General features: G+C 33.8%; 1 protein-coding gene across 3 annotated transcripts; it reads left to right on the top strand.

Annotated features, from left to right (window-relative positions):
• Positions 1-6,557: 6,557 nt before the first annotated feature.
• Positions 6,558-15,031, top strand: LOC126725598 (pleiotropic drug resistance protein 1-like). Of its 3 annotated transcripts, XM_050430401.1 has the most exons (24): positions 6,559-7,402; positions 7,692-7,812; positions 7,932-8,020; positions 8,151-8,235; positions 8,322-8,481; positions 8,614-8,690; positions 8,985-9,038; positions 9,129-9,219; positions 9,303-9,604; positions 9,724-10,005; positions 10,112-10,428; positions 10,548-10,711; positions 10,794-10,897; positions 10,986-11,142; positions 11,221-11,319; positions 11,421-11,587; positions 11,669-12,001; positions 12,571-12,861; positions 12,952-13,035; positions 13,141-13,274; positions 13,444-13,671; positions 13,768-13,939; positions 14,102-14,356; positions 14,500-15,031. In XM_050430401.1, exons 1-24 carry the CDS (start codon positions 7,077-7,079, stop codon positions 14,755-14,757), a joined length of 4,350 nt encoding a protein of 1,449 aa, XP_050286358.1. In that variant the 5' UTR covers positions 6,559-7,076; the 3' UTR covers positions 14,758-15,031. The 3 variants fall into 3 exon arrangements, with proteins under 3 accessions (XP_050286357.1, XP_050286358.1, XP_050286359.1); XM_050430400.1 differs by having other exon boundaries at positions 6,558-7,402; positions 12,571-13,035; XM_050430402.1 differs by lacking the exons at positions 6,559-7,402; positions 7,692-7,812; positions 7,932-8,020; ... (1 more) ...; positions 8,322-8,481; positions 8,614-8,690 and having other exon boundaries at positions 8,988-9,038; positions 9,154-9,219; positions 12,571-13,035.
• The last annotated feature ends 1,438 nt before the right edge of the window (positions 15,032-16,469 follow it).

Raw genomic sequence — 16,469 nt, 5'->3', positions numbered from 1 at the left:
TTTGCTAAAAGTATGGTGATAAAGATAAAAGTTAGATGAATTAGTACAACGGGAGCATAAATAGTATCAAAAAATACAGTAGTGCCCATAAAAAATAATAATAAAAATAAACTGAATAGTAAATTAATTTTAATTTGTTCATTGGTATCCAAACACACACTAAAATTGAATAAACGATCAAATTAAAAACCATTAGATTTGATGGTCAAGATTTGCGTGAGTACCATACCCCCAAAAAAAATGGAGGGGTACAGTAGAATGACCATTTAGAAAGTGTTAAGTTTGTAGAAAGGATCAAGTTGTACTCCCCAAAATTGCTATCCAGAATATACTCATATCTATCTATTAAAATAATGACTTTTGTAAATGAAATAATCCTTTATTTTTTGTTAGATTCCCCTCAAACTTTCCAACACTCCCCCTCAAGTTGTGTATTTCATAGAATAGCCAAAGTGGGAGATTGAGAAATCCATGTTCGTTGGCTTTATTCAATGACAAATTTGCATATATTTATTTATTATTTTAATGTATCTTTCTAGGAATTATTTGTAATTTGGGATAGATGTACTTAAGACTCATCTACTATTTTGGAAAGTTGCATTCACAGTGATCTCGCGACCTCAAGCGACTTGCATAGCCTGCGAGATACACGTGGTAGGATGTCAAGATTAGAGTGATGATTAGGCAAGTTGCGACCATCTCAAGATCCAATTCATTTTGGTGGTGTTTACATTGGTGTTTCAATGGAGGTTTTTTGATAAACTAGAAAGAGAAAGGACTTGGAGCAGTTGATTGCTATAGCTAGAACTTGAAGTACATATAGAATTGTGGACTTGGAGGGTTCATAGTATTCTTGTGCACTGCAACTATCTTGTCTAGTATCATTAGTTTAGTTTAAAAGTGATTAAGCTATAAAAAACATGATTTAGGGTTCTAAATATTTCTAAGGTTGTTGCAGCATTTTTCACCATTATTTCAGTCTAGGTGGCTACAAATAGAGAGTAAAGTGATGTCCAGGTTCATTCCCTTGCTTCTTGTTGTTGGCGTCATTTTGTTCTTCTTGGGAACCCTAACCAATCTCATGATCCATCCCAACTTGGGTTTTGTCTGCTAAAGATGGGCTGGTTTTGCAGTCAGGTTCGCTTGGACCTCTCATCCTCTTAAGAATATCTTATCTCAAGAAAAAAAAAAAAAAATTGTTAAGAGAATCTCGAGTCTTGCTGAATGACTATCACACCAAAGTGGAGGATCACGGGCGAATGACCTGAATGCAAGAGAACCATGTTGCCCGGATCTTCTAGTTGACTTAAATATTGTAATTTATATTGTTGATAACATAATTAAAGACGATCTTGCTCTTTGTATCAGAGAGATTTTATTTAATGATTCATTTCTTGACTTTTAAACTTGTTTTACTAAAATCGAGGATTGAAAATTTTGGGTCTTAACCATAGTTTTCAGAACCGGACCGGACCGGGGGGTCGGACCGTGAAAATCGGGAACCGGGATGGAAACCGATTTTTTAAGCATAAAGAACCGGATTTTTGTTAATTCTGTGAACCGCTAAAACATGGGTTGGACCGTACGAACCGGTGAGAACCGTGCGGTCCAACCCCTTAGCAGTTTTTTTTAAAAAAAAAAACAACTTAACACAATTTTATTCTACTTAATTAAATTATTCATCTCTTACAATGAATAAAAAAAAATTATAATTAAAATCCTTCAAAGATATTCAACTTTACTTCAAAAATTAATCATAAATTTTAATTTTTTTATTGTTATTATTTTATTTTATTAACTTTCTTATTTAATTATTAAATATATGCTTAAAAATCATTAAATTTCCCTCACATATATAGATATATTTTCAATTTTGCTAGTTTTATAAATTTAATATCTATATTTAGGCTTTAATTAATTATTAAATTAATTATGACGTCATCACGGTTCAACCTCGGTTCGACCTCGGTTCAACCTCAAAAACCTTAAACCTCTCCCTTTTATGGTTCAATGAACGGTCCGGGTTTGAAAACTTTGTTCTTAACATGTAAACCCCATTTCTTGCTATAAGTCACGTTGAGATTTCATCCTTAGGTTGTGTTTGGTAAGATGTTAGACCTTTTTTGAGTGTAAAATATTTTTAGTTGAAAATATTTTATGAAAAGGAAAATATTTTTAGATGTTTGTTTTGGGTTCTAGAAAATACTCTGGAGAAGTATTTTCAGTGTTTGGTTGTGTATGTAAAAGCATTTTTCCAGAAAATATTTTCCTGCATTTGGCCCTCTAATGTAAAACATTTTACAGGAAAATGCCAAAAAAATATACCTATAATACAATTGAGCATGTCAAAATACCTATACACATCATATATGCACATCCATTACAAAATTCCAATCACAAAAAATATGAACATATACACATCCAAGTTTTACATAACAATGACAGAGGTACCCACATACAAAAATCACAACCCTAACACAACTTTCGTGGTCATTCACCCAAGTTTAGATGTGCCATTTTATTGAGCTCATCATCGGGTAGGACTTGAGATGCCACTGCGTTTAGCATTCTTGCATTCAACTTTGCAATCTTCATTGAGTGGTTTCGCTGCTTAATTGCGATATCTAATTGATATTTCAATAAATTGTATTTAACATCTCTTGTGTTGGAACTCTCTTCAGTTGAAGGAGTACTGGAACTTAAGCTGGAATGAATAGAATATGTATTGGATGAAGAACCTTGTTGCACATTCCCACCATCAATCTACTAAAACTTCATAAAAGCAATTTTTGCATCATTTTATGCTTAAACATCTTGTGGTCTGCTCTAGAATATTGATGAACTTGGGCACAAGCTTCTTCCCATGTGTCATACAACCCAGGCACACGACCAACAAAAACAACGTATGTCTTACCTTTTAGGTGGTCAATAGCATAAACAGTTTAAAAACCAAAATTGGTGTTATGACATACATATTCTTAGCATAGGAAATTATTTGACATACCATTCAATCAAATGCGTAAGCAAGAAGATGATATTTACCAAAAAGCAACTTGCAATAAAAGACAATGTGGACCCATTCAACATCATCTCAGCAAAGTCTCCACAATAATTGTTGTTAAACCATCCAAATTCATAAAAATATTGTAACAAGCCTAATTCAAGAACAATGCTAATTTCATTTTACCAAAATATTCAGAAGCTACCATATACCTTCACAAACACTATTCCAGACACCATTATGCACATATATTTTTTTATATACAAATAAATTTATAAATAAGGATATATATATATATATATATATATCAAATCTGGTACAGGGATAGGGTGTGGTGGGTTTGAGGAATGGGTTTTGGGAAATTTTAGGGATGGGTGTGGTGGGATGCTCAAATCAGTGTGGGTAGCTGCAGTGGGTAGATTGGGTTTGGGCATTGCTCAATTTGGCCTTGCTTCGTCGGAGTTGGGTTTGAGCAAGATGGAGGGGATGAGGAGTGGCGGGGGAGAGAAGAAAAGCTGAGAACGAAGATAGAAAAGAAAGGAAGGAAGAGGAAAATACTACTCACCATCTCGTGTAGGGGACGAGGACGGCGATCTGACCAGCGAGGCTGTGCTTGGGTTGTCTTTAGGTGGAGTGGACTTTGAGCTCTCTCTCACTCTCTCTCTTCGAGTGTGTAGTCCAGAAATAGAATGAAGATAAAATAATTGTGTAAAAGGTTTTACGGGTCAACTGGGGGTATTTTATAGTCAAGGGAAAATGATTTTCAATTTGACCTTATTTGCATGTGCACCCAAACATGCATGATGGTGTAAAATAGTTTCCCAATTCTATACTCCACTGAAACAAACACACCCTTAATCATCAAATTTTCCTTGGCAAAAAGAGAGAGAGAGAGAGAGAGAGAGAGAGAGAGATAATAGATTTGTATATAACACATATATATTGAATAACCAAAACAAACAAACAAAAAATGAGAAACAAAAAATAAATATAACACTATTATATGTGAGTAATGTTTTTAATTTAGTTTTCTTTATAATTTATATTATAATGATAAGTCGTGATTGAATCAAATTATAATATCGATTCAATATAGATTGCACTTTTATAAATATACTAAATTTTCTCAAAAAAAAAAAAAAAACTAAAATAAACATATCAATTTTAAAATTGTTAACCAATTTATTTATTTATTTATTTAAAGGGCAAGATTTAGGTATAATACCTAGGTTTTGTTATTTAAGTTCCCTTCTTAAGATTCTTTTTTTTTTTTTTTTCATACAACCTCCTAAAATACGAGAAATTATAAGGTTTTCGTGATAGACAAGTGATATGATCTACCATTCCACTAAAAAACTCTCACCTATTTAAAATTGTTGAGATAATTTTTTTTTTTAAATAGAAACTGATTGCTGACTCTGCAATTTTAAACAAGTGAGTTTGTTTTAGTGGAATGATGGACAAGTGACGTGATCCACTAAAAGACCGTATAATTTTTCCTAAAATATTATACCTAAGTCTTATCCTTATTTTTAATATCTGCGGAGTTCCTATGTTCTTGGGCATGTTATACACGTGGAGAAAAGTAAATTTCCAATATCTTTGCTTGATCGTTATATTTTAAAATAATTAGAGTTCCAATCTCTTTGCTCTTGTCGCTTTCGGTGCCACATCTTTCTTGGCAAAAGCAAAGCAATAAAAAAAAAAATTGGACTTGTCTCTTCCCGTTGAAAAAAGCTAGAAAAGGACAAAGATATTACGGAACCGTTTGTGGATAATACTATAGCACTTGAACAAGTTAGACTAAATTGAAAAATATATTATAAGATTGCTATTATACGTTGAAGTCAAACTCAAACCTATAGTGAGATGCGGCATAAACTTTGGTTTGTGATATCATCAATGATTTCATATATTCCTTCCCCCCTTCGCCTAAATGAAGGCAAATTTACTCATCACTTGCGATGTTTGCTGATATCAGCCATGATGCATGTTTTGTGTGGATCGAAGAGTTGGTAAGAAACGGCTGTTCACTACATGGTGTAACCGATCGATGATATCATTGATGATGGGTGTAAAAATTTTAATAATTATATGGAATAGATATATTATTATTTCTTTTGTATTTTTTTTAGAATACTAAATATTTTGATATACACAAAAAATAAGAAAAAGGTCTTAGAAAAATTGATAGTGGTGTATATTCAAAATGACATTTTATTTTTGTACTCTTAGTTATTTTTTAGATGATACAACTCTTTTTAACTTGTAAATTTATAAAAGATGTAATTTTACAAGTGATATTACCGTGTTGGTTTGATACTTTGATATTTGCCGTTTGAGATCGCAAAGACCATAAATATCAATTGATTTTTATTTTTTATTTTTTATATTTAACTTTATAGATTATAAATTCGTGTACTTAAAATTCATTCTTTTTACTTTTCAAGAAACAAAATTATTACTAAGCTCTTATACTTATATTTTGCTAACATGTTATTTTCATTGATAATGTGATAATCTGCATAATTAACCTTCTTTTAATATAATATAATCAATATTAAGAAGGGTTTTTTAGATTTTATTTTATTTAAAAAAAAAATCTGCACAAGCAATTGTAGCAATTAGCAAGTATTATTACTAAAATTTTGTAAGCAATATATGCATTAAAAATGAATTTAGTAGTTTTATATAATAAAAAAAATTATATTTCATGTTTGAACATCATTGTGCTTATATCCATTGCTATCTTTCTACTACATTATTTCATTGTAATGTGACCAGAATAAAATGAAATTTAAAACATAGAAAAGTAGTGTAATATAATATTTCAATCAATTAAAATCCCATGATATGAAAAGTAATTAATCAAATCACTAGGGTGTGGTACTTCATTCTTTCACATAATAGTAAGTAACCAAAATATAATAAATTCATAGTGGGTTGCACCATTCTCGTGAGATGAAAGAGTACTATTTCGTTATACTTTGAGAATACCTATTAGTTTTTATATAATATTTTTGCATATAGGCCCACTTGAGAAAAGTTTCAGTTACTTATTTTAAAAACGTTTTCCCCCACATTTTAATGGACAAAGGATAAACAAAAAAAAAAAAAAGAATAAATATATATACATTTTTTATTGTTCCTTTTGTTTTCTTCATTTTTAAATGGAGTCAATATTTATTGTTATTTCCTTTTTTATTTATTTGGTGATAGAAAACGTGAATGCATCCCCTCAAAAAAAAAAGAAAAAAAAGAAAACGTGAATGCAAGGCATTAAGTGATTATAAAATGACATAAGGACCTTAATGACCTGTTGGGGGATCCTACGTAATGCATTACTGAAGCAATTAGTTTATGGCCAATCCTTTTCTTGGTGTTCAAATAAATAGTAATATTTTTAAGACACGTGCATGCAATGCAAAGAGTTGTAAACTTAAAGAAGAGGTCCATTACTTTGAAAATAACACTCAACCAAAAGCAAGTACTTATATTAATAACTACTACTAATAAAAAGGAACATACATGCTTTTAAAAAAAAAAAAAAAAAAGTAAAGTCAAACATTTCTTATTTGTTTTTGCCAGAATTGGATGACTCATAGAAGGAGACCATGAAATCAGAACCAAATCTGAATTTTGTTTTCTTTGTTGCGCGAGAAAGTAATAACCAGTTTCCACACCAATTAAAAAAAAAAAGAACATGGACGCTAAAGTTTGACGCTTCAAAAGCCACCCTTTTCGACTCTATAAATTATAAATACGCGCACAACACAACCAACCTGTACTCATACTGGTTTCAGAGTATAGAAGGAAACTAATAAGTTGCTCAACTTCAACACAGAGACATTCTCAAAAAAAAAAAAAAAAAAAACTTCAACACAGAGAGAGAAACTATAACCCCATTTCTATAAAATCTCAAAAAATAAAAATAAAAATAAAAAACCATTTCTATATTTTTCAGGTTCTGATCCATAGAGCCTGAAACCTTGGCCTTATTTCACGTAAATTCGAAGAAACAGTTCTGGGTTTTGGTGGGTTTTAGCTGTTGTTGAGGCACTGATCTTTTGTAACAATGGAGAGTGGGGATATTTATAAAGCCGGTAGTAGTTTTCGACTAAGCAGTCCCTCAATGTGGAGGGACGCCACCATGGAAATTTTCTCGAAATCTTCACGAGAAGATGATGATGAAGAAGCTCTTAAATGGGCTGCTCTACAGAAGCTTCCTACTTACAACCGTTTGACGAAAGGTTTACTGACTACACCGCAAGGTGAGACCAGTGAAATCGATGTACATCATCTTGGACCGAAGGAAAGGAGGAGTTTGGTTGAGAGGTTGGTGAAGGTCCCCGAGGAGGATCATGAGAAGTTCTTGTATAAGCTTAAGGACCGCTTGGACAGGTAACTTTAAGATATTATAAATTTTACTATATAATTCTTATAAATTGCCGTCTTAAATTTGAAGTACAAAACATAAGATGTTAAGAAAATTATTTATTACATTGTTTGTGTAGTATCGAAAATATTCATTGCCATGTTAGTTTGTAAGTATTTTATAGAGGGACTGATATTAATTTAGCTTCTTTTTTTGTGTGTTAATTCTGTTTATCCAATTTCCTTTTATTTTGATTTGATGTATGTTTCATATGAATATTCAGTAATGGGTATTTTTTTTTTTTGGATTTCTTAGAGTTGGAATTGCTATTCCCACAATTGAAGTCCATTTTGAGCATTTGAATGTTGAGGCAGAAGCACATGTTGGAAGCAGAGCTTTGCCAACATTCTTGAACTTCTCTGTTAATATAATGGAGGTAATTACGCCTAAATAAATACACCATTTGTTATTATTCAACAAATATTGATTCCTTTTTTTTTTTCGTTTCTTTTTAAATTCATTCTTATATGACTCATATTGTTTTTTATTTTAAAGGGTTTCTTGAATTATCTCCATATTCTTCCAAGCAGAAGGAAACATTTGTCAATCCTTCAAGATGTTAGTGGAGTCATCAAGCCTAGCAGGTGAGAAGATAGCCCTTTTTACAATTATCAAAATGAAGTCTCATTGTTTCATAATTTTTCTTTTTAATGTTCCCTTTCCTGTTAGAAATTCTATTATCCATTTCTAACACGGTTTCTGTGTTTCACATAGAATGACATTACTTTTGGGTCCTCCAAGTTCTGGAAAGACCACACTCTTGTTGGCTCTAGCTGGAGAGCTTGATCCCGACCTAAAGGTATTAGGAAAATTTGAATTCTTACCACTGCATATTCTACTTTTTCTTCTGTACATCTAATGCATTGAGTAAAAATTCTTGTTCAGTTTTCTGGGAAGGTGACTTATAATGGCCACGAAATGCATGAGTTTGTTCCACAAAGAACTGCTGCTTATGTCAGTCAACATGACCTTCATATCGGAGAAATGACTGTAAGGGAAACTTTGGCCTTCTCTGCAAGATGCCAAGGGGTTGGATCGCGTTATGGTTAGTTAATTTAAAGGATTATTTTGTTCCTTTTTCTTCTTTTTATATTTCCTTAATTGTACTTCTGAGGAAGGATTATTTAAGCTTGACTTTTTTTCGTACTCCCCTTCCCTTTTTATTTTGCCCCTACAGAGATGCTAGCAGAGCTAGCAAGAAGAGAGAAAGAGGCAAATATTAAGCCTGATCCTGATGTTGACATCTACATGAAGGTAGGAAGAAATCTATTGTCAATTACAACATTTGGAAGTTCTAGCACTAAACTTTTTTTTTATTTTGAGAAGGGTTTGTGCCTCTCAAGATTGATGAGAATTAGATTTATGGATAATTACATTGATGGGTACCCTTGCAAATTTTACCTTTTGAGGAAATTTGTAGTTTATGATAAAATTATGTTCAAATTAAAATCAAGCAAAACCAATCTTTTCTGTCCTGGTTTTCACAGCTTCCTTAAAATATGTATTGTCATAATTTGTCATTCTATTTGTTTGTTTCTGCTAATCTAGGCACTGGCAACAGAAGGGCAGGAGGTGAATGTGGTGACAGATTACATTCTAAAGGTAATAACAGCAAATTGTTGAATTGATTATGAAATTTTTTAGAAATTATCATTATAGTTCACTTTTATTCATTTTCCACATTGTTTTCAGGTTTTGGGATTGGAAGTCTGTGCAGATACCTTAGTTGGGAATCAAATGTTAAGGGGAATATCTGGAGGGCAAAGGAAACGAGTTACAACTGGTAAAGTCAAATTTGTAGTTCATATATACAGAATCACATTCTTTCTACAACTGTATAAATAATATCTAATACTTAAATTATAGGTGAGATGTTGGTTGGACCATCTAAAGTGTTATTCATGGATGAAATATCTACTGGTTTGGATAGCTCAACAACTTTTCAGATTGTGAATTCAATCAAGCAATATGTTCACATTTTCAATGGAACTGCAGTCATCTCCCTTCTCCAGCCAGCACCAGAGACTTATAATCTTTTCGATGACATTATTCTCATCTCTGATGGCCAGATTGCATACCAGGGTCCCCGTGAACAAGTGCTTGAATTTTTTGAATCAATGGGCTTTAAATGTCCTGAGAGGAAAGGGGTGGCCGACTTCCTGCAAGAAGTGAGTTTGAATAAAGGTTTTTTTTGGTCTCATATATGCTAATGGTATTATTGTCTTCTAAAGAGATAAGCATTAGAAGTAGAATCTCATATTTGGATTCATGTATAACCAATTTATAGGTGACTTCAAGGAAAGATCAGGAGCAGTACTGGGCACAGAAAGACGAGCCCTACAATTTTGTAACAGTCAAGGAATTTGCTGAGGCGTTCCAATCTTTTCATGTGGGACGGAAACTAGGAGATGAACTTGCAACTCAGTTTGACAAGGCTAAGAGCCATCCAGCTGCTTTGACAACAAGAAAGTATGGTGTCAATAAGGCAGAACTGCTGAAAGCTTGCTTGTCAAGAGAATTCTTGCTCATGAAGAGGAATTCGTTTGTCTACATCTTCAAGTTCATTCAAGTAAGAGGAGCTTTATAGTATTTTTTAAAACTTTCTTTTCTATATCAAATTTCATTATACCCAAATATGAGTAGTATAAACTTTTTCTTTTGTTTTCTACTTTTAGCTTACGATAATGGCAATGGTTGTTATGACAACTTTCCTACGGACTGAGATGCACCGAAATTCAGTGACTGATGGAGGAATCTATAGTGGTGCTTTGTTCTATAGTGTTGTTGTCATCATGTTTAATGGTATTGCTGAGATGTCCATGACCGTTGCAAAGCTTCCTGTTTTCTTCAAGCAAAGGAAGCTCCTATTCTATCCTCCATGGGCATATTCTCTCCCTGCATGGATCATCAAGATTCCAATCACGTTCGCAGAAGTTGCTGTATGGGTATTCATCACTTACTATGTCATTGGCTTTGATCCAAGTGCAGGAAGGTAAAAGATAAAGAATAAATAAATAAAATCATGCTAGTTTTTTGTCAACTTACAAAGATATGTTTCACTTTTTTTTTTTCCTATTTCAAATTATATATTTTCTCATGTTTGTATTACAGGTTTTTTAGGCAGTACCTTCTGCTTTTAGTTCTTAACCAGATGGCTTCTGCATTATTTCGCTTTATTGGGGCAATTGGTAGGGGGGACCTGATTCTTGCCAACTCCTATGGATCATTTGCACTGGTCACGCTGTTTGCTTTGGGTGGCTTTGTCCTGTCAAGAGGTATAATTTAATAAGTGGCTTTTCTTTTTTAATTGGACAAAATCTTTTCTATTACTTCTTATTTGATTGTGTCCTCCCACAGAGAACATAAAGAAATGGTGGATATGGGGTTACTGGATTTCACCGATGATGTATGCACAGAATGCTATTGTAGTTAACGAGTTTCTTGGGAAGAGTTGGAGACATGTAATTTCTTAAACTGCCATTGCAAACTTTTTTTTTTACAATGTTTCTTAATATTTTTTTGACATATGAACCGGTTTTTTTACTAAAGGTTCTCCCAAACTCAATGGAATCACTAGGAATTGAAGTTTTGAAGTCCCGCGGATTCTTTACACATGCATATTGGTATTGGATAGGAGTGGGGGCATTAATTGGATATATATTACTTTTCAATGCTGCCTTCACTCTGGCTCTCACATATCTCAATCGTGAGTACCTCCACCTTTTCAACTTCAAGGCATACATGGGAGAGATTATGTACTAATGTTGTCTAAAATATTGTGCAGCATTGGGAAAGCCACAGTCTGTTAAATCCGAAGAACCTGAAAGCAATGGACAGGATTACAGATCTAGAGAAAACAACTCAAGTCACAAAACAAGCATAGGTGATATATCTCTTACAATGCATGCTTGTTTGTGTGTGTGCTCTTGTATTTTTTAATCTTTTAATTTCTCTTAAATCCAACTAATTGTTTTTGACCTGCAGAGAATGGATATGAAATTAAGAGGGGCAGTAATACCTCTAGCCTCTCATCTATTAGCACAGACGCTTCTGTAGAGATCAATCAGAATAGGAATAGAGGAATGATTCTTCCATTTGACCAACATTCCATTACCTTCGATGAAATAAAGTACTCTGTTGACATGCCACAGGTAACTTGTAACATATAATATAAATTTTTTGGAAATGATATAGTTTCCTGTTCCAGTCATTCTAATTTAAAAACTGTGCAGGAAATGAAGAATCAAGGTGTTACCGAGGATAAATTGGTGCTCCTGAAGGGTGTGAGTGGTTCATTCAGGCCAGGAGTTCTCACAGCACTGATGGGTGTAAGTGGTGCTGGTAAAACAACTTTGATGGATGTACTAGCAGGTAGAAAAACTGGTGGATATATTGATGGGAAGATCACGATTTCTGGGTATCCAAAGAAGCAAGAAACATTTGCTAGAGTTTCTGGATACTGTGAGCAGAACGACATTCACTCTCCTCATGTAACTGTCTACGAGTCCTTGCTCTACTCAGCATGGCTTCGTTTATCCCCTGATGTCGATTCTCAAAAAAAGATGGTTGGTTTCCCAAACTTGAAAGTATCTCTGGCATTGTGTTTCTCCTATTTGTTTGATTGCAATTCACAGATGTTGCAAGGCAAGTCATTTTTGAAAAGTTGGTTGTCAAACTAAATTTGGTTGAGCTAAGTCAGACTCAGGTTTTGCTTGGGGCCTCGGTTCATGCTTGGAGTAATAACTTTTTTATATTATAAGCTTGTAATTCTTACCTTGTGTGGTTAATTGGCTATCCAAAAAAAAAAAAACTCTTTCCTTGTGTGCTAAGACGGACCAGTCAAGAGACCTTATAAGCATGATTGATGTCATCAAAGCCATGACAGCATGTAGTGAGGAATCAACATTTTTGTTTGGTTCACAAAATTTTTCATGGTAGCTGAGCAAAGTGTTGTAAATGCTGATTTTGTATTCATATGTTACACTATAGGCTTTATTACAGTTATCTCTGAATGGTAAAGAATTTTAGTCAAATACAAGCAGATTGAATATTTCACCAGTCTGTGAAAAAGAAAAGAAAAGAATATTTCACCAGCTTGTTATGCAGTTTTTTTGAAAATGGAAAATGGTTGCAGATGTTTGTTGAGGAAGTTATGGAGCTTGTGGAGCTGAAACCGTTGAGGCAGGCATTGGTCGGGTTGCCAGGTGTGAATGGTCTCTCGACTGAGCAACGTAAGAGGCTAACAATTGCAGTTGAGTTAGTTGCCAACCCCTCCATAATTTTCATGGATGAACCAACCTCAGGGTTGGATGCTAGAGCTGCTGCCATAGTTATGAGAACTGTGAGGAACACCGTTGACACTGGAAGAACAGTTGTGTGCACCATCCATCAGCCAAGCATTGACATATTTGAAGCTTTTGATGAGGTGAAAAATACTAATAAATTAAAATGTATGGAACTTTTGTTCATATGCTCTTCTGTATATGAGAATGACATGTTTAACATGACATTGCAGCTATTCCTATTGAAGCATGGGGGACAAGAGATATATGTAGGGCCATTGGGTCGCCATTCTTGCCATTTAATCCAGTATTTTGAGGTATGATGTTACTGAATGTCAGGAAATATATAGAGTCAAACTTTTAACTCTAGATCTTAATCTTTCTAAATATTTGCTAATACAAGTACCTCTCTTATCTTTTAGGGAATAGAAGGAGTAAGTAAAATTAAAGATGGTTACAATCCAGCAACTTGGATGTTGGAAGTTACTTCATCAGCACATGAAACAACTTTGGGGATTGAATTTGCTAATGTGTACAGAAATTCAGAGCTGTACAGGTAGATCTATTTATATACTACCTGTCTAAATTATGCGATCAAATCTTTGTCCCTATACTTAGATTAAAACCACCCACATATCTTTTTCATATGTTGGGGTTTTTTTTTTTTTTTTTTTTTTTTTTTTTTGTGTGACTAAACCTGTACAACTGAATGGCATATATTTCAGGAGAAACAAGGAACTTATTGAACAATTGAGCATCCCTACTCCTGGATCGAAGGACCTCTATTTCCCTACTCAATACTCACAGTCATATTTCACCCAATTCATGGCTTGCTTATGGAAACAACATTGGTCGTATTGGCGCAACCCCCTATACACTGCTGTAAGATTTATCTTCACTACTGTCATAGCCCTGATGTTCGGGACAATGTTCTTGAACCTTGGCTCAAAAACGTAAGTTGCAACTGGGGAACAAAGAACAATGTAATTGTGCAAATTGCTCCAATTTCTTTGAGAATTTGTATTAACTTTCAACATTAATAAATACAGGACAAAGCAACAAGATTTGTTTAATGCAATGGGTTCCATGTATGCTGCTGTTCTCTTTATTGGAGTTAAAAACTCTAATTCAGTGCAGCCAGTGGTGGCTGTCGAACGAACAGTCTTCTATAGAGAAAGAGCAGCTGGGATGTATTCAGCATTGCCCTATGCGTTTGCACAGGTAAGAACCATTTGTCAGGATTTTGTTGACTTAGTTGTACTGTTAAATTTGTTTAGAAACACTACCATTTTGATATGATAAAAAAATTTGTATATTAAAAACTGCGTTTTTAACATCATGCTCTACCAATGTATGATTATGAAATTTCATCTTTTATTGCAGGTTCTGATTGAAGTCCCATACGTTTTTGTACAAACTGTGTTCTATGGTGTTATTGTATATGTATTGATTGGATTTGAATGGACTGCTGCTAAATTTTTCTGGTACATATTCTTCACATATTTCTCACTGCTGTACTTCACCTTCTATGGCATGATGACTGTCGCCGTGACACCAAACCACCACATTTCTTCCATAATTGCCTCTGCATTTTATTCAATATGGAATCTCTTTTCTGGATTCATAGTTCCACGACCTGTAAGTTTTTCCACTTTATTTCAATTGTATTCCTGTTTTTTTTTTTTTTTTTTTTTCCTCCTCTCTCCTTTACTTATGTCAGATATTACATATTTCTAATCGTTCTTCCTTGTTCTTTTATTTTCCTACCTTGTCAACAATAGAGGATCCCTATTTGGTGGAGATGGTACTCTTGGGCATGTCCATTAGCTTGGACCTTGTATGGTTTGGTTGCATCACAGTTTGGAGATAAGAAAGACATGCTTGATACTGGTGAAAGAGTGGAAGATTTTGTGAGAGACTATTTCGGTTTCCATCATGATTTCCTAGGAGTGGTTGCAACAGTCGTTGTTGGGTTTGCAGTACTATTTGCATTTATCTTTGCTGTGTCTATTAAAATGTTTAATTTCCAAAGGAGATAGATGTCAAAATTTGAAATATCATGGGAGAAGATGAGAAAGGAAGAACGGAAGAGATTCAGATTCACTCGGTCACTAAGACCTACGTCCACAACGTCAAAAGCCAAAGGGTTACATTTTATTTATTTATTTAATTTAATTGATAGCATGTTACAAGGGAGCCCAAATTTATATTGGGATTTCCGTAGTTTGAAATATATTTCCTATCAATTAACCTAATGTATATATTTGAACTTGAATTCCATTTCAATATAATTGATTTCTCTGATTTCTTTAATTACTCTAAGCAATTATTTTCTTGATTTCGTCTTCAAATTTTGTAAAGTGTTGCGATTTGTAGAAATGATCAAGTTGTACTTCCCCAAAATTGCATTACAACATTTTTACAAACTGTTGATATGGTTTTAACGTTTTCCAATTAGTTATTGAAAGTAAAAATGTGATGTTAGTGTTGGGCCTATATTAGAGCTAGTAAAAATTTGTCATATCAATAGGTTGTAAAAATGTTGTAAAATAATCTGTGTTTATAGCATTACTCTAATAATTATTTAAAAAAAATGCTAAAACCACATCAGCAGTTTGTAAAAATATTGTAAAATAGTTTGTATTTGTAGCATTACTCATATTCCAATCTACCGATTAAAATAATGACTTTTGCAAATGCAATAATCATTTATCTTCACTACAACAAAAGTGGGCTATGGTGACGAAATCTAGTGAGGACAAACAATTTCGTCACCAGATGATAGCATTTAGTGAGGAAAAGAAGAATTCGTCACCAAATATTATAAAATTTTTAAAAATGGTGATATTTCGTCACTATAGGTCATGAAAAAAAGGCAAACCTAGGGTAACGAAATATTCGCGTCACCAAAGACTTACCAGAGGTGACGAAATTCTAAATTCGTCACCCAATATTAGGATGTAGGTGTTTTTGATGACAAAATAAATTTTCGTCACCAATTGTTTAACCAAAGACTAACTGGAGGTAACGAAATTCCAAATTCATCATCCAATATTAAGATGGAGGTGTTTTTGGTGACGAACTAAGTGTTTGTGAGAGAGTCTTTTTCGGGATACTCAGGCCCAAGGATCCCGAGCCTGAGTGAAAAAGAAAAAGGGGATTTGGTGGACTGGGCCTTGACTCACCGCAGCTAAATGGCTGTTTAAGAATCAAGCGAATGCAGAGAAATGTTCCTGACAATAAACAAGGATATCGAGGAGTGCCAAAATTAACAACGTAAGTTCAGAAAGAAAGATTAAGCAGGATTAGCAAGACAATAAAAAAGAAGTGCTGTGGGGATCTTGGGGACAATATTTCATTAAAGCATTATCTGTTTGATTACAGCAAGCTTACTAGGACGTGATACAAGGTCCAATCAAGCTCAAAAATTGCAGCCTTGAATGGTTATTTCAGCCTTCAAAACTTGCGAAGTTTGATTCTTGTTGGATCCGAGTATGTGCCATAGTTGCTTTTACAGGATATCGGGAAGCAGTATTTGTCTTTCCCTTTAGTATTTTCTTTCTGCCTAAACTTTCTGATGATTTTTCTAGTGAATCTCTTCTTTCTATTGTTCCTTTCTTTTTTTTCTCGCTCCCTTCTTCACAACCCCTCCTCCCCTTTTATAGTGGAGTTTTTCTGGGCGTCTTGGGGAACCGTTGGTTCCCCTGTTTTGGTCTTTTGCAAACAGAGTATGTTCTGTCCTCATCATCTC

This window comes from Quercus robur, chromosome 5 (assembly GCF_932294415.1).
Source record: "Quercus robur chromosome 5, dhQueRobu3.1, whole genome shotgun sequence".
Taxonomy (NCBI): Eukaryota; Viridiplantae; Streptophyta; class Magnoliopsida; order Fagales; family Fagaceae; genus Quercus; species Quercus robur.
Note: the sequence above shows the minus strand (reverse complement) of the source record. Positions and strands in the feature narration are given on the sequence as shown.